Source organism: Watersipora subatra, chromosome 9, assembly GCF_963576615.1.
Source record: "Watersipora subatra chromosome 9, tzWatSuba1.1, whole genome shotgun sequence".
NCBI classification, from domain to species: Eukaryota; Metazoa; Bryozoa; class Gymnolaemata; order Cheilostomatida; family Watersiporidae; genus Watersipora; species Watersipora subatra.
In genome coordinates this window covers 14780149-14800810 of record NC_088716.1, presented here as the reverse complement: position 1 = coordinate 14800810, position 20662 = coordinate 14780149, and the positions used below count along the sequence as shown (strand labels likewise).

Genomic DNA, 20662 nt, shown 5'->3' with positions numbered 1-20662 from the left:
ACTGCCAGGACAACAAACTGCCAGGACTCCAGACTGCCAGGACTCCAGACTGCCAGGACTCCAGACTGCCAGGACACCAGACTGCCAGGACACCAGACTGCCAGGACACCAGACTGCCAGGACACCAGACTGCCAGGACACCAGACTGCCAGGACAACAGACTGCCAGGACACCAGACTGCCAGGACACCAGACTGCCAGGACACTAGACTGCCAGGACACTAGACTGCCAGGACACCAGACTGCCAGAACACCAGACTGCCAGAACACCAGACTGCCAGGACACTAGACTGCCAGGACACTAGACTGCCAGGACACTAGACTGCCAGGACACTAGACTGCCAGGACACTAGACTGCCAGGACACCAGACTGCCAGGACATTAGACTGCCAGGACACTAGACTGCCAGGACACCAGACTGCCAGGACACCAGACTGCCAGGACACCAGACTGCCAGGACACCAGACTGCCAGGACACCAGACTGCCAGGACTCCAGACAGCCAGGACACTAGACTGCCAGGACACTAGACTGCCAGGACACTAGACTGCCAGGACACTAGACTGCCAGGACACCAGACTGCCAGGACACCAGACTGCCAAGACTCCAGACTGCCAGGACACTAGACTGTCTGTAGCCGCGGCTAGCTGTTGATAAAGCAGACTGCATCAGGCAGGATTTGAACTAACGGCAGAGGGCTTCGTAAAACAACACTCCGACACTCGCACCAATTGACTGCCCTACAGCTTATTTGAGTACTTGTGTGGATAGTTATTACCCCTGATGGTCTCTCATGGAGCACCAGACTGTCTGGGTATTTTTTACACGCAAACATTAAAGAAACAACAAGTAAAATGGGCTTTTCTTCTTACATTACATATTTCTGAACACAAAAGCAGGCTGTCCACTGTCTATCTGCTCTGCCAGATTCAATGGTGGCAATATCCCCCATCTCCCCATAGCTTACTCTACCTTACTCTCTACCCTATAGTTTAGACTAGCTTAATTTATGTATTATTTTCTGGTTCATTTATTTTGGCCAGATTTTTTACTTTTTTTTACAAAAAAGAAATAATTTACAAAACTTTGTATGTTGCATAACATGTTACAGTATGACATATATCATGACATACCGAGTCAAATATTAAAAGTTCGCATATTGTGACAACCGATCGAAGTACTTCTTGTGGCAGTAAAAGAGGATTGAGTGGTAGTCGTAAGTCGAGGTTTGACTGTGCTTCGATTTCGGTTTACATAAAATAATCGTCTTTATTTCAATGATTCATTCATCCTCTACTAACTGTCAATAGCAGAACACGCATGGGGAGATAAGTGGGGAGATAAGTGGCGCTGATGACTTTCAATATGACAATAATTGTCATATTGTCACATCTCCCCACTTGTCTCCCCATCTGCCACTATCTCCCCACTTGTCTCCCCATCTGCCACTATTTCCCCACTTGTCTCCCCATCTGCCACTATCTCCCCACTTGTCTCCCCATCTGCCACTATCTCCCCACTTGTCTCCCCATCTGCCACTATCTCCCCACTTGTCTCCCCATCTGCCACTATCTCCCCACTTGTCTCCCCATCTGCCACTATCTCCCCACTTGTCTCCCCATCTGCCACTATCTCCCCACTTGTCTCCCCATCTGCCACTATCTCCCACTTGTCTCCCCATCTGCCACTATCTCCCCACTTGTCTCCCCATCTGCCACTATCTCCCCACTTGTCTCCCCATCTGCCACTATCTCCCCACTTGTCTCCCCATCTGCCACTATCTCCCCACTTGTCTCCCCATCTGCCACTATCTCCCCACTTGTCTCCCCATCTGCCACTATCTCCCCACTTGTCTCCCCATCTGCCACTATCTCCCCACTTGTCTCCCCATCTGCCACTATCTCCCCACTTGTCTCCCCATCTGCCACTATCTCCCCACTTGTCTCCCCATCTGCCACTATCTCCCCACTTGTCTCCCCATCTGCCACTATCTCCCCACTTGTCTCCCCATCTGCCACTATCTCCCCACTTGTCTCCCCATCTGCCACTATCTCCCCACTTGTCTCCCCATCTGCCACTATCTCCCACTTGTCTCCCCATCTGCCACTATCTCCCCACTTGTCTCCCCATCTGCCACTATCTCCCCACTTGTCTCCCCATCTGCCACTATCTCCCCACTTGTCTCCCCATCTGCCACTATCTCCCCACTTGTCTCCCCATCTGCCACTATCTCCCCATTTCTACAATTATTGTAGAAATTGCAATTAAACAGTTGAAGTTGAACTCCGAGTTACCAAAATTAAAAGCTGTGATTGTAAATGCTTAAAATTTAATTCAGCACTAAATATTATTTTATATAGGATTTTCTTTTTTTCTTGGATTAGGTAAGAGATAATCATATGACCTAGCAGTCACATATCTAGCCTGCATGCATTTGTAATAATTCATTTTTTTATATTGTGCTTAAAAGTATGCAGCAAAAAACTTAAATTCGCGCCGCTAATAGCCTTGTTATATAATGTTATATAATGTTATATAATGTTAAATAATAAATGTACACTGATGATTGATGCAATAATTAACAGTATAATTGATGTACCTGGATAAAATTGTTTCGTAGGCTTTGTCGACATCATCGAGGGCATATGTGAGCGTTTCATCAAGTGATCCCAGCTCTTCAAGAAGAGACTTTCTGTATGACTCGGCTTGTAATGAGTACTTGGTGCAAACATCTGTCACAGCTGCAATGCGAGAGTTGTCTGCTCATTGCCAATGTAAGCATTACATTGCCTTTAGGCTGAACCAAAGCTAGCATGTATATTTTTTGAATTTATTTAATCATATTTATAATTCTATTTATTTCTAAATTAAAAAATAAATTTTCTTCATGTTTGTATATTTACGAAATATATAATTTGTATATTTGCACATATAAACTTTCCATTTTTCTTGAAAACGTTAGGTGCTAGTTGCTATGTTAATACCTAAATAAATATAAAAATAAGAATTCAAAAACAAATTATATTTTACAATTTGCAGAAAAAAGGTTTATGTTGATGAAGTGCAGAGATATTATAAATATAGCATAGAACATAACTTTAATATTTGTAGAGAAATCACTTAGAAAATCTGTGAGATGTTTTAATTACGATTGCTGTTACCCTTCTACGCTGCACCTATGGCCAAATGTACCAGCTAGTGTTAGATCTAAGACTAATGCAGGTTTATAAGTAGTACAATCTAATGACAATTGAACACCCTATACTACAGTTCAAGCATTTTGTGTTTTTCATGGGGTTTTCTCTAGTAGGATAAGAACCCACGAAACCCATAGAACCATTTTCCAGCAAAGAATTTATCCAGTACTTTCTGCTTGCCAGATTAGACTGAGTTAAGGACTCTGTGAAAATTAGTCAGAGGATTGTGAGCCATCAATTATAATCTCCAGTATGTATTTAATTATCAACATTTATTCCCTCTCTGTTGCATGGTTCAGTGGTTAGTTGTATGGTTAGTGGAATCCTCTTTGTAACCAACAGACCACATCAAGGATTCTAGATCAGGTTTTTATATCAAATAGAAGTGCTATTGATTACAAATCTAGTAGATATCTAGATAATCTTTTTATTGCAGGTCAATGTCATTTAAAGCAAATTAAATCATTAGACAAAAACAAAAATAGAAAATAATAAAGTACATTACATATAATAAAAGAAAAAACTTTTTGCATAACGTTACTCTATAATGTAAATTGGCATGGTGTTGGTGTCTGGTGTACGTGTATTGGTTGTTCTGGGAATTAGGAATATAGTGGGTGCTCAGGAGATTAGAGATGCAGTTTGAGCATTTTAAACAGGAAATATTTGTTAGAAACAAGAAGCCTTGCTTCTAATGATATGCTGTCAAATCAATAAAAACTGCTGCATTACTATTCTGCTCATATATGTATTCATAGATCAACCATCTACATAATGTTATGGAAAATCCGCATATGCTTTTCTTCTCTTCCCTCAAAAAAAATTCTTCGTTTCAACCCAGTTATCCAACATTGCAACATTTTTAGCTAAATAAGTTACATAACAAAGGTTTTCACTATCCGTAAAAACAAATGCTATTTTTTACTGTTTCTTTGCAAAGAGGATTTTTAATGCTGCAACAAATTAATTTTTTTAAGGTCAAAGATGTTCAAAGATTATAAAGTCAATTCTCTTCTTCAGTACATCGTCAGAAAAAAACACAAAACCAAAAAAATACAATTCCTTCATCCGAGTCATACGAATGAATACTATCAACCAACTCATAATGTTTGCATAGAGATTGACTGCTGATAACATGAGACAACTTAGTACAGAATTCAATACACAGTGGGCATTCCTTTCATATCCTTTTCCATCCTATACAAACATCTCACACTATCTCATTACGTAATCCGTTATAGAGAGGTTTGACAGATTGCCAATTCTTGAGATTGACACGCCCTACTAATGCGTTTTCTACTGTGTGTTCTCTCGTACGACTGTGATGCGAGCAGCTGTCGTGTGCAACTGTTAAGACTCTTGCATGATTTAGTATTTTTCTCTTGGATATTTCGCCTCCTGTGTGTGTAATAGTGTTCATGTTTGGTGAACCCTTGACTAGAGTTGCAGCTTCAATTTAACTAAAGGGCGTTCTGCCATAATTACGCCCCTCATGATATGATCTTTTCCTATTTCTTAGATTCTGTGTTACACAAGTCTTTTGTAAAAGGTGCTGAGATAGATTTATGTTGCTTTCCTATCATCTTTTGTCGGTGGGCAGTTTTGTCTCCAAATGCTCGTGTAGCACAGGACCATTTTAAAACCTGAGAAAGTGTTTGAACCACCAGCCTTCTGCTTGGCAAGGCAGCCTGTTAACCACTACACTACGGATGCCATTGCTTGATACACAGTTGAAACACATTTATATGGCTTTGAGTTAGTATGTTGAGGGTATATTGAAGTCTTAAAGCTAATATGCTACTTTACAGCAAATAAGAGATAAATTTCTACAAAAATTTTATTATTATGATCCAGCTAGCTGAAAGCTCGGCATTTTACAAGAAAATTAATAAAAAGTTTATTAAAATTTTTTTTATTAAATTTTAATAAAAATATGTTGCACAGAAAAGGTTTTTGCAAAATATACAACATTTACCATTCTAACTTTATAATGAAGGTGTTCATTTATTTCTGTGTAGACTGTAAGTCTATTTAAATTTATGCTATATATATACTGAATATTTATAGCATTTTTGGAAAATATTTTTCTAATAAAATTTTTATTTTAGTATATAAATTCAAGCGAGTAAACTGAAGCGTTATATGTAGGTATTTTAACCAATCACCATCAAAGATTGGTTGAAGTAATAAGTATTTGTACAATTATTCCATTGTATAGCAGTGTAGCCGCTTAGCATAGTGGCTACAGTATAGCTTAGCTTAACTCTCTGCTTAGCATAGAGCTCGCCTGTCTGCAAAACCGGACTGTTCAATTCAATTTCAGCACAAAACTAGTTTTTGTTCTAAAAAATGATTGCTATAACTAGACATATGAATAACAAACACAGATCTATATACAGTATATGCTAGCCAAATGCCTGGTGTTGCAAAGGGTAATAGCATAATTACCCAATGAATTGAAATCTTACTTGTAAGCCAGTAGTCTAAATCCTTACCGAAATTTAAGATTTTTTAAGTTTTAAGCCAGCTTAATACTCATCACATTACCCGTAATTATCAATAATAACTGCACTAGTTAATAACACCAAGCACTTAGGGTTTGATTATTTTAACCAATGCAATCACGATCATTTATTACTCAAGTCAGTTAAACCTTTGTAACCTAATTTTTATGCTTCCCATCTTTAGATATAGAGGTTCAGAGATCAAATCCCGTGTCGTGTAGATTTTCATTGCTATATTTGAGTTGCTATTGATTAATTAACACAGGACTAACGAAAAACCAAAACTGAGGTTTATACAGATTCTGATCTGACAGCTGCAAGCGAGTACTTGTATACAAACATACCTGGCACTCTGTTCTTCATTTCGGCTGCCGAGACAGTTCCATGAGTAGAGTGGTGCACTTTGAGGCACTTGGCGCATATAAATACGGAGCAGTCGACGCAAAACCAGCAGGCTAATCTTTGGTGTTCTTTGCAGCTCATCTCAGAGTCGCCCGTAGTTCCTTCTTCCTCCTCATCACTCATGTCTAGACCTGTCAAATAAAATGAAGTGTCACTCAGAAACTCATTTTGTTTAAGAGAAAAGCTTGACAAAACAATACAACTGGCAACAACTGGCTTATGCGGTTCATTTAGCCTGGTTGGCACTATATTGCAGTATCTCTGCGTTGATGCCGCAGTACTTTGTTGATCGTCAATGATAACAATGATCCCACTATCACAAAACTCATCTGCGTTTGCATGAGCCAATCAATACTCCGTGACGTAGTGGTCTCATTTTTCGTGTCAAACCGCTTTTTTTCATGTGCTGGAATCAAATACTAGCTCCGCAGCAACTATCATAAACAGAAATAAATCAAGCTATCCGAGACTGCGAATTACTATCGAAGAAATGGTTCACATTGTACAGACGGTCGTCGACGCTTAATAAAATATCAGGAAAGTTTGACAGCTGTAAACTTTCCTGACGTGTCCGTGTTGCTTCGTCGATGCTATCGGTTTACGGTTCACATAATCGACAATGAACGCTGAAAGAGAAACGCTGACATACAGCAATATAGTGTGAATCAGCCTTTACCCAAAAGTTTTGTTAAACTGTAAAGTTTTTTGCATATTCGAGTCTAATTTGTGATGAGCTGGCTGTTTATTTCACATGAGGCGACAATATTCCAAATCACTGAACATAACTGTAGGTGCCTTGGAGTTGTCTATCCAGGGAATATGCTTGAAGTGAGTAATAATATGAGATTATTCGATTATAAGATTAAAATTTGATGTTTATTTCAAAAGCCTTAATTGTTAACAGATTTGCTAAAAAAGCTTAATTATCATCCCTTTTTATCATGACATGCTAATGTGACATGTTAACACATGTTAACACTATTCTTGGTATGATTTGCTCATGCATATTATTAACATTTATTAACGTGTTTTCTGAACAGGTTGTACCAATCTTGGCTAGTTATAAGACTTATCTGATTGCGCTTTTCAACTTGGTTGAGTAATTTTTGCTTTGGATTTGTAATGCTATAAGCAAAACATCGAATACAGTATAGCAAGTATAGCAAGTAAGTATAGCAACAAAGTATAGCAAGGTCAACCAGTTTGCTTTCCTAATGAAGAATCTAGCTAATCAGCAGATAAAGAAATCCGCTTGTTTAGGTTTAAAGTTTTTATGCTTACATTTAAATTAGCCAACTTCTGGCAGATGTGAGATGAGATTATTGTGGATAACTTCTCAGGAAATGAAAGGTATATCACAATAGGTTGGCAGTTGAAGTAACAGATGAGTATTTAGAAGGTTATTGTTTGACATTTTAACTCCCAAAACACGTATGCCAAAACATCGTTGGGGAATGTAGGTATCCACTCTTTCTTGTTGCAAACTGGGTAATTGTTACTATGTATTCCAATGTTCTTTTTATTTTGACTATGTAAAATTGTTACTATGTCAAGTGTACAGGAAGTACCATCATATCAAATTTTTTGCAACTTTCAACCAGAAATGTGTGATTAATAAATGTTCTGGACCAGATATTATTTTCTACTGGTGAAGTCATTGCAAATGCATTAAATTAGAATGTATAGATTTTAACAATATGTAACAGTGTGTAACTAATGTAGTTAATTAAATATATGTGTATTTCTATCACAATTTTAAACCTTTTAAAGCTGCCATAGAATAATACCAGTTTAATGATACTATCTGAAATAGCGTATGTGAAATTACTCAGGGGAGACAAAGGCAAATTAAAATATAAACATCAGCCAGAATGATTAAAATTACTTGTATGTAAATTAGCTTCTTGGCTTGCCTCAACCTTTGAAAACTTTATGCCAGCTCCAAGGCAGAAGGGTCAGTGTGTAGTAGGTGCAAAAAGAAAACATAGTTCTAAATTAAATGCTCTGACAGGCTTTATTCCACAACCTCCCGTCTTTGCTATTCTACCCAGACTCGGAGCTTGCTGCTTGACCATACCACACAAGTAGTTTGGTATTTCTAGGGATTTCGAAAGAGAATGCTCTAGAAGAGTGCATTTCTGTGACACAATTAAGAACTACAAAAGTTTCAGCTTGGAAATTTCATTTGCTATGTAACAAAGCATTGGTATTTTAAAGATTGCTTATAGCCCAATTATGTTTTAGTAAAAAGATTTATTCAAAACAGTTTGCATCAAATCAGTAGTAGGAAGTTACATTTTCTTAGCTGTTGAAATTTGGTAAAAACCAATAAGATTATATTGCAACTAAACCATAAATTGAAGCTAATGCGATAATCTGGTCATAAGCTACTCGTGCATCTTTTCCGAAGAAAAAGACAAGAAGTTAAGTCGCAATTTTGCTAAAGTTCTTAGCACTAAACATGCATACGCTTCTAATAGCTAACTGCATAGACAGAGCGGCTCTGTAATAGTTTTGCAAAGTTTCCTGTTCTCACTAGATTTTGACAGATTGTTTTCAACAACAGAAACTGGCTGAACAACATGTCCATAATATCAATAAACAGGGGAAAGCCTCGGTAATTAAATAAAAATGACCCATTTTAAAAACTTTAATAGTTAAGAATTATGTATTTAAACTTCATATTCTTAAAAGCAAAGCGGAATTAGCATAATGGTGAGCCATTTCTTATGAACAGTTACGCAATTGTTTGAAATACGAAAAGATATTATACTGAACATGATTAACATAAATCATTGGGAAGGATTAGTATGATCTATAGTAGTATGGGAGCGGCTAGGGAAGACCATCCAAAATCGAAGGTCATTAGTTGTACGTAGACAATGCGTCTCCATGGCGATTACACACCAAGTAAACAAGGAAGCCTGGAAGATGTAATTATAATCATGACTGGCTGATGGATGTTGATGGTATAATTAAGAGTGTAGCTCAGGCTTGTATGAGGAAAAATGCTAGCTAATTGTTTCAAACCAAATTCATTTTAAAGCTCTAAAACTAAATTAAACCAAATCAATTTAAGTCAAATTAAATTGTAAAAACTTCATTTAAATTTTGATATTTAATTGCTGCCAGGTATTTTCACACCTGACTAATTCTTGTTAATGAAAACCAAAAAATAATATAATTACAAAACACATGAATAAATATGACAGTTTTTTACATACATAATAGACCTAGTTCTACAACACTTTTGTAACTCGTACAGTTATTTCAATGATTGTTGGCTATGTTTTGACAAACATCGTAATGCTGAGATGTGCTCTGATAGTAAATGCACCATCAGCTCATTCAGGCTAGTGATAAAAACCGTTCAACACTTCTACATTTCGATTGGCTTAGGAAATGGTTGGTCAAAATAAGTTTGTGTTCAGATCTTAACAGACAACTTATAAGCCGACAATTGCAAACACAAACCTGCTTACTAGTAATAATACAGACAGGTGAGAAGAAATGGTTGTCAGATTAAAGAATGGGTTATCCGTGATTAACATGCAATTGAAAAAAGAGCAGCGTTTGTTTACTCTAAAGGGTCTTGTCAGCGTCTGTGTGTCATTTTCCATTCATAATTTAAGTCAAAAACAAAGGTGCATAGTCAATCGACAACAAGCTTTGGCATACTGTAACATTATATGTTTACAGTAGACTACAAAGAGTGCAGCGCTATTTTATTGTCTAGCTAATCACACAACTTGTTTGAAATTATAGAAACGTGAAAGGATTGTAATTCGTAATTTAGGCCAACACCTACTTGCCGGTCTCGCATGTCCGCTTGCAAATGCTCACCGCTTGTAATACTGGCCTGTTTAGTGACAGCAAATGCATCGAGTAGAAACAGCTATAAACAGCTTAACATAAAGTAGCAAATTTGAAACAAGTTTTATACTTTCTGGTGTTAAATTTGATTTAAATATGAACTTGGACAGAATTTTACATTTTATCAGAAATAATTGGTATTTTTCTATCACCTGCGATTGTTTTTGATGTTTGAGGTAATCTGGCTGCCAGGATGTTTCATGATTAAAATGAGAAAACCTTATCACTGTTTAATCGCTAAAGAAAAACTGTGCAAAATGACGTCACTAGTTGTTATTGTTGCTATTGTTATTATTGTTATTATTGTTATTATTGTTACTGTTATTACTGTTATTGTTGCTATAGTTGATAGTTTGTTGTCAGTTTCTTTGATTCTGTCGGTTTCTTTGAACTACAGATGTCGCAATTTAATGTCGAGTTTAATCTTGAAATATCCTCACAGTAAGATAACCTCAAACACCAAAAACAATCACAATGATAGAAAAATACCAATATTTTCTAATAAAATCTACTAAAATTTTGTGTAAGTTCAGCTTTAAAGGTTTTGGTTATATAGTTTGTTGAAAGCTGCACAAGAAATTATGCTGCTTTTGGCCACACCCCCTGGTCTGCTGACCACACCCAATGGTCTGCTGACTAGTTTAGTTCCCTCTCTACATTAGGTCAAGGTCAATCATCATGAAAGGCTTGTGCTTGCTTTTATGAGCAAAAACTTAGGATCTCGGCAAAAACCGTTTTCCTAATAAATGTGATTGCTTTGACAACTATTTCACATTTCTTGTAAGATGTGCAAAGCAATGCATGATAAGTTCTCAAAAATATTTGAGATGTATTCAAGGACATTTAAAAACAATTCCTTCCTAAAAACTATTAATTTCACTTATGCAGCTGATAGAATAACTAAAATGCACTAATTAAACATACATGTAGTTCATCACTTTTTGATAGTCTCAGTTCTTGAATATACCCACTCTTACCGAGTTCGCCTAGTTAATTTCAACCATAATAGTTTCAATAGATTTATTTCAAAATTCTTTACAATATTTTTTTATTAATTGAACTAATTTTAGTTTACATTTCTACTAAATTTGCAATTTTAAATTTGATATGTTAAACAAATACGTAAGTTGTCACTCCTTGCTTTCAATCAGTTTCAAAATCAGCACAAGCAACTTACCAAGACTCTCCGAGCTGTTGCTCTGACATTCCAAAAGGGTGGGGGGACGTAACTCCACTGTGCTTGGGTGGAAGGCTAAGTTCCTCACTCCTACAATAAAGGTTCGATGCAATATGTGACATTATAAAGCTGGGAACATAGGCTAAGCTGTGTGACTTCACTAATATTTTCTTTTACAATTTTTACATTTCTCAGCCTTTTAGTTAAAACAAAATATTTGCATAGAAAATTGGTTAATGTGTTGAATTTAAAAGTGCTTTCACATATGTAAAAAAATATGGCAGTTCTGCCTTGATTGGGTACACAATGGTATGCAGGCTATAATAGCATAGATAAAAGCATGCCTCCTGATGCACCAGTAAAGACTATAGCCTTAAATTCTAGGGACAAATTAATGTTGGCAGGGTGCAATCATAAACATGTTCGATGAATGCTAAAATGTTTTTAGATTAGTTTTTGGGTCAACATCCAAATGATACAATATTTGCTACATTGTGCAGCGGTTACAAGGGACATGTAAAGGATAACTCCAGATTTATGAATACATATAAAGCTAAACAATTTCTTGTTGTGTATCCCCAATGATGAAAAATAATTTATGTGTTTTTCATGCATAGCTTCTGGTCCATGCTTAATTTTGAGACGGACACCCAAAAGCAGCACCCTAATATTAATTGAACTTTTTAAGAAATAGACTCAGATAGGCAGGTAACACTTGTCACAGCTGTAAGGGTTCTAATGAGACATTTGAGATCATACTAGCCAGCAAAGGGAGATAATTCTAAAATTAGAAAGCTTGCAGATATAGTTGGATTGGAGCTGGCAGTGGCAAGCTGATCGCCAATGTCTGGGGTTGTAGGTTTAAGTCTTGTACGATTATCTATATTTTCCTATCCTGAAACGGTGCTTTAAATAGAGGGAAAATGAACAGTCTTTATTATAGTAAAGATTCACTTATTTAATAGCTGTAAATCTAACCTTGATCCAGTAGATAAAAGCTATGATAGCATTAGTTTGAATTTCATCTCTGCACTATCTTGTAGCCTTAAAACTTGGTAAACAACTCATGAGCTTGAGACACCAATGTATATCTCTGTATGCAGTACAGTCATAATGTTGTTATTTTGCCATCACGTTGAGGACAAACACCCATCGTACAGTCATAATGTTGTTATTTTGCCATCACGTAGAGGACGACACCCATCGTCTTTTGTCTGCATTTTTGATGCTCGTTGTATACTTCCGACTCGAATAACCAAAGAGATTTTTGTAATCAGAATCTGACGTATCTTGTTAATCGTTGCTCACAATAGAGCTCGGTCTTGGATAGACCGCGATAAGGGTAGTCTAAATAGCCTATTATACTCTCTGACCTCTTGACCTAATTTGGCTGAGTAAACAACACCGCACTTGAGTTGCGACCAGTTTTCTAAATACTCAATCCTATATTTACATTAGATACGCAAGCGCTTATCCTTAGGAAATAGATTTGGAGTATTCCATTACACTATCTGCTAAATGATGTGTAGGAATTCTGATGATGTTATGGAAGGAAGCATGGTGTATGTGACTTAGCAAAAAATAGAAGCTGAAAATTAAACACATCATATTTGCAGTTTTTGCAATATACTACCTTGTGAACAATTCAGTAATTTTTAATTTGTTAGGGATTTAGCGATTTCAATTTTTGTTAGGGATTTAGCAATTTTGGTTTCAGTAAAAATTTAACAATTTCCGACTTGGTTAGAATTTCCCCTAGAAATGGTTTCAACTTGGTTAGAGGTTCCTCGATTTTGACTTTGCAAATGATTCATCGATGTCGACTTTACAAACGATTTGTCAATGTTGACTTTACAAACGATCTGTCAATGTTGACTTTACAAACGACACGTCAATGTCGACTTTACAAACGACTCGGCATTTTCGACTTTTTATACAACTCGGCAATTTCGACTTTACAAATGACTTGGCGTTTTCGACTTTTTAAACAACTCGGCAATTTTGACCTTTTCAACGACTCGCCGATTTCGACTTTTTAAACGACTGTGATTTTGACTTTTTAAACAACTCAGCTATTTCGACTCTTTAAACAACTCATCGATTTCGACTTTGTTTTTTATAATGAGTTGTGTAGGCCAACAAGGACGATAACCAAATCATCATTGCTAGGGTCAATTTAATGAAGCCGCATCCTAACTTATGCATCCTAACTTCCTAACTTTAGGAATATTCAGGAAGTCCTACTAACATCATCGCATGTTGCAATCATTATTGCTATTGTAGATGCAATTGAAATTCGTACCAAGCCGTGTTATGAAAGTATCGTGCAATAAAATACATTTACTTATTTAGAAATGCTCTCTATTTCAAAACTATCCCATCGATTGAAAGCTGCCGTTTAATTTTCTGCTTTCCGTGACAAATAAGTAACCACCTTTCACCATGCGAAATTTTTGCATTTAGAAACTGAGCAATATTAATAGCACACAAACTAATTTTCAAATGCTGAAAACTTTTATAAAGATGTTTTTGCTATAACAACCTATTTGAGGTCATTTGAGGTCATTTGGGCAATGCAGATCAGCTGTTAAGTTTTTTGCAATCACCCTCGGTAACACTGACTAATCGTTTTTGCACAATTCAATTATTTAGCATAAGCTGTATGTGTTATCAGTAAAAAAAGTTACTTCATTAGTTTTTAATTCAAGGATTTTCACTTTTCACCGGGAGTGGTCGGTTCAGATTAATCGTGAAAAACATGCAGTTTGATTTTTTATAAGTTATAAACATGTACTTTTAAACCAAAAACAACAGAACATCTTGAACTGCGGTTAGTTTGACCAAATTCATCAGAATTAAACAAAAAACACATTGTGATGACAATGTAAGATATAATATAAGATAATATAAAACAATATAAGATAATCTTTTTATGACTTTTGAAACAAAGAGAAAGATACAATTACTTCAATGAAGCATGTTAAGGTTTTTCATGTCGATGCCATCAAATTTTATCCAGCTATAAGAGTTACTTGTTGATTCGTCTCCTCAAGTACCTTGAGCAAGGTTTAGTTTCCAGACCGAATCTACACAAAAACGCCTGTTCATGGCATTAAACTTGGAAAAGAAATTTCATGATCAAACACTATAGTTTAGAAGAGGTGTGTAACATTCTATTTGACCAGTTCTGTGATTATGAATGCTACAATTTATTAATGAACAATCACTTTGTGTGTGTGAGGTCACCCGTAAGCCAGTCACTCGGCCAGAGGCTAGAAAGTCTACTGATCGTCAACAACAGAAGGACCTCGTAATCAACATGTTTTCGTCTGAGTTTCCTTCACATGACTTGAGACGAATGTAATAACTTTCTTGTCATTAGTAAAGTAAACATTGCCTAACAGTAGGGATGGAAATCTAAAGTTGCAGTCTTTGTATTTCCTCTTGTGAGAAGGAAATGTTTACAATATGCGTGACGCAGAAAATGTGTCATTCGACGTTGCTCAACTTTCATCTCTTAATGATGAACCTGCACACAATTTCAGTAGATTTTAACAAAGATTACAAGTATTTTTCTATCATTTGTCATTGATTTTGTTGTTTGAGGTAATCTGCCTACCACGATGCTTCAAGACCAAAATCAAATAAACATGATCGCGGTTAAAATGCTCAAAAAAATGTATGAAATGATGTCACTAGTTGTTATTATCGTTGATATTGTTGATATCGGCTATTGCCTTAAGTTTCAGTGTTACGCCTCTTTATTCCATCGATCTCTTTGCAACTATAAGTGTGATAATCACACATTCGACTGATTTGAGCGTTTTAATTGCGATCAAGTTTTGTCGATTGTAATCTTAAAACATCCTGCCAGTCAGATCACCTCAAACATCAAAAACAGCGGCAAATGATAGAGCAATATCGCCACTGTCTGATGAAAATGCTAAAATTTTGTAGGTATAAGTTCATCTTTTAGGGTGCTTCAGAAACAAACATTGTAAAAATAATCACATTCTAAGCCGCACATTTCCAACCGAAGTAACAGAAGTAAAAAGGTTCCTACAGCAGTGAATTTCATGAAATGTATTATAAATATATTATATAATATATTATCATATATTATATAATATATTATCATATATTATATAATATATTATCATGTATTATATAATATATATTATAAATATATTATGCTTGTGTAAGCGTAATATCCAAAGTTATATATTTGTTTTACTTTCACCTCAAAGTACATATTTAGGAAGGCACTCGATTTGCCTCATTTTAAACATTACTATTACTAATAACGCACTAGCATAAATAGCAGTAACTTGCGAAAACAAATAAATTTGCTTCTTTTTGATAAAAAGCACTTTTGTATACTTATGAATACCACATGATACATGTGTGGGAATCATAACTTAAAAAAATCTTCAATCCGGCCTTCAAGATAGTGATGTACACATTTGATGACCGTAAAAATGGCTGCTACTAATGTACTCAACTCAGAGCTTATATAAGCCCACCAATGGCAGCGCAGGGCAAAAACACAGGCAGAGCTGTTTTAAATGAAATTGTCAAATTTTGTAACACACATAAAATTTTATTTACAAAGATCCAGGGTTCAAAACACTATTAAATGGCATCATCACAAGATATTATATACTTGAAAATGGTGAAAATGTAATAACTGTCACTCAAACACGGGAAGCTCTAACAAGTTCTAGATATGACCTCTTTTCACTCGTGTCACTTTGTAGGCTTAATAACCGTATTGCGGTTATAGCCAGTCACATAGAATGTCAAGTTTTCCTTCTTATTTCTTTGACCACTGCTAAATCTTTTGTTAATTTATTTCTGTTCCACAATAGACCGATCATAGCCACAAGATAAACAGACTTACAGCATGTTTAACAAGATAAACGCATAGTTTGTTTTGCTGATTCATTGTTAATCTGCTCGAGTAACAGTGAAGTTCAGGATTCGACACGAGATGTAAATAACAAACAGAAAACAGTAAATTACAGTGAGTAATAGTAAGAAACTGTAACAGTAAATAATGGTAAATAACATCAAGTAGAAAATAAACAGAATTTGAAAATGAATTTCCACAAAATTGATCTATATTTTATCAGAAAGTATGGATATTTTTCTATCATTTGCCACTGTTTTTTATATTTGAGATTAACCAACTGTCAGGATGTTTTAAGGTTAAAATCAGTAAAACTGGATCACTGTAAAAATAACTCAGAAGAAAAATATGTGCAGAATGAAGTCACTAGTTGCTATTATTGCTATAGTTGAAATCAGCTGTTGCGTTCAAGTTACAGCGTAACACCTCTCTATTCTGTACAATCTTTTTACAACTATAATCGTCATAGTCACACTTGATCTGATTGTTTGATCGCACATCGATTGGTCTGAGCGTTTCAACTGTGATCAAGTTTTGTCGATTTCAACCTTGAAACATCCTGACAATCAGATCATCTCAAGCACCGAAAACAATTGCAAGTGTCAGAAAAGTACCGATACTTATTATTGCCAATAAATTAATATATTAGGTGATATATATATATATATATATATATATATATATATATATATATATATATATATTTACTTTCTGATAAAACCTACCAAAATTTTGTGCAAGTTAGTCTTTAAGTGGCAGAAAGAAAAAGTAAGAGGCGATAAGTAAGAGTAGATAATAGTAAGTAATAGTAAGTACATGCGTCTGTAAGTGATAGCCAGTGGCTGTAAGTAACTGTAATCAACAGGAAGTAATCTGAATCCATCCATATACAGCAGTGTGAGAGAGATACGTAGATATCTATCAAGGGGACAGCATGAGATTATGCAATACTGGTGCTTCCCGCTGTTCAAGTTAGATCAGATCGCAGGCACATTCCTTTCACAGCAGGCCATATTAGCCTTATCTATAAGGGTCAATACAGCTGTACTAAATATCCAATCCTACTGATTATTTTGCATTTCTTCCAACTCAAGCTTCGAAGTCTTGTATTTGCATAAACTGGTTTTTGTTGCATTTTATAAAGCGTCTATAAGAATTGGTTGGTGAGAGTGGATCTTAGATAGCCATTAAGTTACATGGTGCTGCCACTATGAAGGTTGAAACAAATTGGAAGCAAAAGGAGGGGCATGAAAGAAAAAGTTTATACATTTCAACTTTGCAAGAAGTTTTTTTAAAACACGGAAATCATCAGGAAATCTATTTTCCTTGATATTAATTAAAACAAACTCTATGATGTAATACAAATTATGCATTTTGTGAATATTATTTTTTAATAATTTTGGTCATAAAATAACCTTCTCATTTAGAATGGCATAACATTAGTTTTAAAAGCAAAATTTTTCGTTGTGTTTTGTGTTTTGTTCTAAGGAATACTTTCTGGCAATTAGCTAGCCAATCACAACAAAGAATCAAGCAAAATTTTCATACATCCCTTGCACACGCACGCTAGAATTCCCTTGCACCCGCACGCTAGAATTCCCTTGCACACGCACGCTAGAATTCCCTTGCACATGCACGCTAGAATTCCCTTGCACACGCACGCTAGAATTCCCTTGCACACACACGCTAGAATTCCCTTGCACACGCACGCTAGAATTCCCTTGCACACGCACGCTAGAATTCCCTGCTAACGTCAAAAACAACTTCTCTTTAGAATTCACTCAATATTTCTTCAGTGCTTTATTCTTAAAAAGCAGTTATTTTGTTTTACTTTTGTTCCTTTAATTGCTTTTGCAGTTTCAATAAAATTATTGTTAAATATAATATTTTGTTACAAAAATAGATTAAATTATTTGTATGTTTTATGATAAACTAGTAGAAAACTACCTATTGAATGAGGTAACAGAAGTTTTTTGCAACAACCTTTTTTTAATTATACTGAAACTATATTTTATTTGTCTGTATTTTCCAGTTGTACAGCTGAGAGTGTTGTACAGCTGTCATGCTAAACGCCTACTCTGCCGTTAGTCAAAGATGCTTCATTACAAGAGATATAAAGGAAATACCGGTTTTATGTTTCAATGACTACCAAAATACAGAAAGACCTCTAAATCAACATGTTTTTGTCCGAGTATCCTTCACATGACTTGAGACAAATGTAATAACTTTCTTGTCCTTAGTAAAGTAAACATTGCCTAACAGTAGGGACAGAAATCTAAAGTTGCAGTCTTTGTATTTCCTCTTGTGAGAAGGAAATGTTTACAATATGCGTGACGCAGAAAATGTGTCATTTGACAATGCTCAACTTTCATCTCTGAATGATGAACCTGCACACAATTTTAGTAGATATTAACAGAGTTTATGGGTATTTTTGTCATTTGCAAATGTTTTTAATGTTTAAGGTAATCAAACAAAAATAAAATCAACAAAACGTGATTGCAGTTAGAGTGCTCAAAATAAAAGTATGTATAAAGTGATGTCACTAATTGTTATTATCGTTGCTATAGTTGATATCAGTCATTGCGTAAAGTGGCATCGTTACGCGTCTTTATTCTGTCAGTCTCTTTGTAATTGTTGGCGTGATAATCACATTTTTGATTGATCTTAGTGCTTTTACTGTGATCAAGTTTTGTCACAGTTAAAAATGTTAAAAGTCAGAGTTTAAAAATAGTAAAAGGAGATTAAATGCTTTGTGATTCTGGAATTTGCGAGAAACGTTGTAATGAGGCTGCAATTTTTACTATTTTAATAGCCATCTTTGCCAGTCCATTTGCTCAAAACACGGTTGAATGTTGGGAAAAAGATTCCATCATACGAAGCTTGAACTTACAACTTCAGGTTTGATAGACTAACACTCCACCACCTTCACAAACTGCACAAACTGATTACCTTGCCACCTTTCAGAATAACTAGGAGTTATTGCACCTGGTAATCTCTCAATGTGCACTAGACTTCTAGGTTACTAGTTATTGTAACTAGACACAATAGACTTACTCGTTGTGACTGCTGAACTATAGACTGGCTTCCCAACAGTTTGCCACAGCCCATGGTTTTATTGGAGAGGGAGAATGGTATGAATACTGCTGAATGTACGCTGTGTGATATATGGCTAATGTAGGCTGGATTATTTCATGATTATAATGAAAGCTGTATTCTTTCTATTTATTTTTACAGACAGCAGTATCTCCTATCACCAGACTCCTCATACAAGCAAAAACAATTTAAAACTCACCGATGGATATCTCCTCCACCCCACTGGTTATAGTGTAAACTCCTGCAGTTTCCATTATTTCTCTTTCTACAACACACCAATTTTTTGTGATGGTAAAATAGAGGCTTGGGCCAAGTGAGTCTGAAGACACTCATGACTCTTAAGTCTAATACAAGTAGCAATGGAAAAGGAAGTAAGCAGTATCTAGGATCGATGAACTATTTCTCCTATCAAAACCACATTATAAGGTCACAAACTAACATTGTACGACAAACAGTGGCAAGAGATTGTCAATTTGTTTTTAAATTAACAAATTAAGCCCATATGTGCCTTGATTTATTTAATTGAAAAAGTAACATATTTTTACAACAGCAACAGGCCACATGCAATAAATTATACTAAATCATAAAATCGGTCAGAGATAGGCTTGGCTATGGAGTTATCCATTCTTTATGATAACCATATTAAAATGTTAGGGGTGCTAAACCCTGCTTAACATTGAACACATTGTAAACCAGCCTACACGCCGTTGTGGTCCATATTGGCAGTTGAACTCAGATTAGCATTTCCATTTGCTTTGCAGGTCTTTTATGGGTAAACGGAGATTAATGTAAACTTAGCCAGAAGCAGTGTTTTACAGGTATCGAGTTCAATACCTATGAAGACCATTTTTTTTCATCCTAAAAACTATAGTATCAATTTGTTTTAGGAAAGCATTGTGCAACTAATTCATGACTGTCAAAAAGGACTATGCACACAATCACCAATGGTAACCCTAATAGTAACACTTGTTGTCTCATCATTTGACTTGCCTTAAAATCACGGTCTGTCTACGTGCCCATGCTTGGGGGAAACGTCGGAGATTACGCGCCAGTAATACCAAATACAAACAGAGTTTTGTGCCACTTTGTGCTACAACTATATGAAGTGGTTATTATGGTATACGAGTAACACTAGCAGGCAAAATAACTGCAATGTAAATATTATTGCTATTTTTGATGATAAATTTTGTATTGTTAATAATACAATAGCATAATTTGGTTGATAATATAAAATAATTTTTTCTAAATGGTTTTGTTAGCGAACTTTGCTAGTTTCGAATCATAAAAACAGATGAATTTTATACCGACCGCAAAGTCCTAAAGCAAATGTCTACTGAAGTGCTAAGTTAGTTCGACCGTTGCATGCATACAGCTTTTACAGCTTTTACAACCTTTTTTATTTTTATAAACTTTTATAGGTTTATAAAAATAAACCTGTATAAGGTATTCCTCTATCACAGAACTTTGGTTTCTAGATGATGAAAAGTGTAATTACGTGTACGCGATCAC

At 35.6% G+C, this 20662-nt stretch overlaps 1 protein-coding gene across 1 annotated transcript in view; it reads right to left on the bottom strand.

Moving 5' to 3' along the window:
• LOC137404290 (protein lin-41-like) overlaps positions 1 to 19418 on the bottom strand; it is a 38056-nt gene extending 18638 nt beyond the window's left edge. Inside the window, exons 1-4 of the mRNA XM_068090473.1 lie at positions 19353 to 19418; positions 11152 to 11241; positions 6044 to 6232; positions 2598 to 2739 (exon numbers count right to left, since the gene is read on the bottom strand). Of these exons, the coding sequence (XP_067946574.1) occupies positions 2598 to 2739; positions 6044 to 6232; positions 11152 to 11241; positions 19353 to 19407 (476 nt within the window). The 5' untranslated portion in view covers positions 19408 to 19418. The remainder of the gene's footprint in view (positions 1 to 2597; positions 2740 to 6043; positions 6233 to 11151; positions 11242 to 19352) is intronic.
• Between the last annotated feature and the right edge of the window lie 1244 nt (positions 19419 to 20662).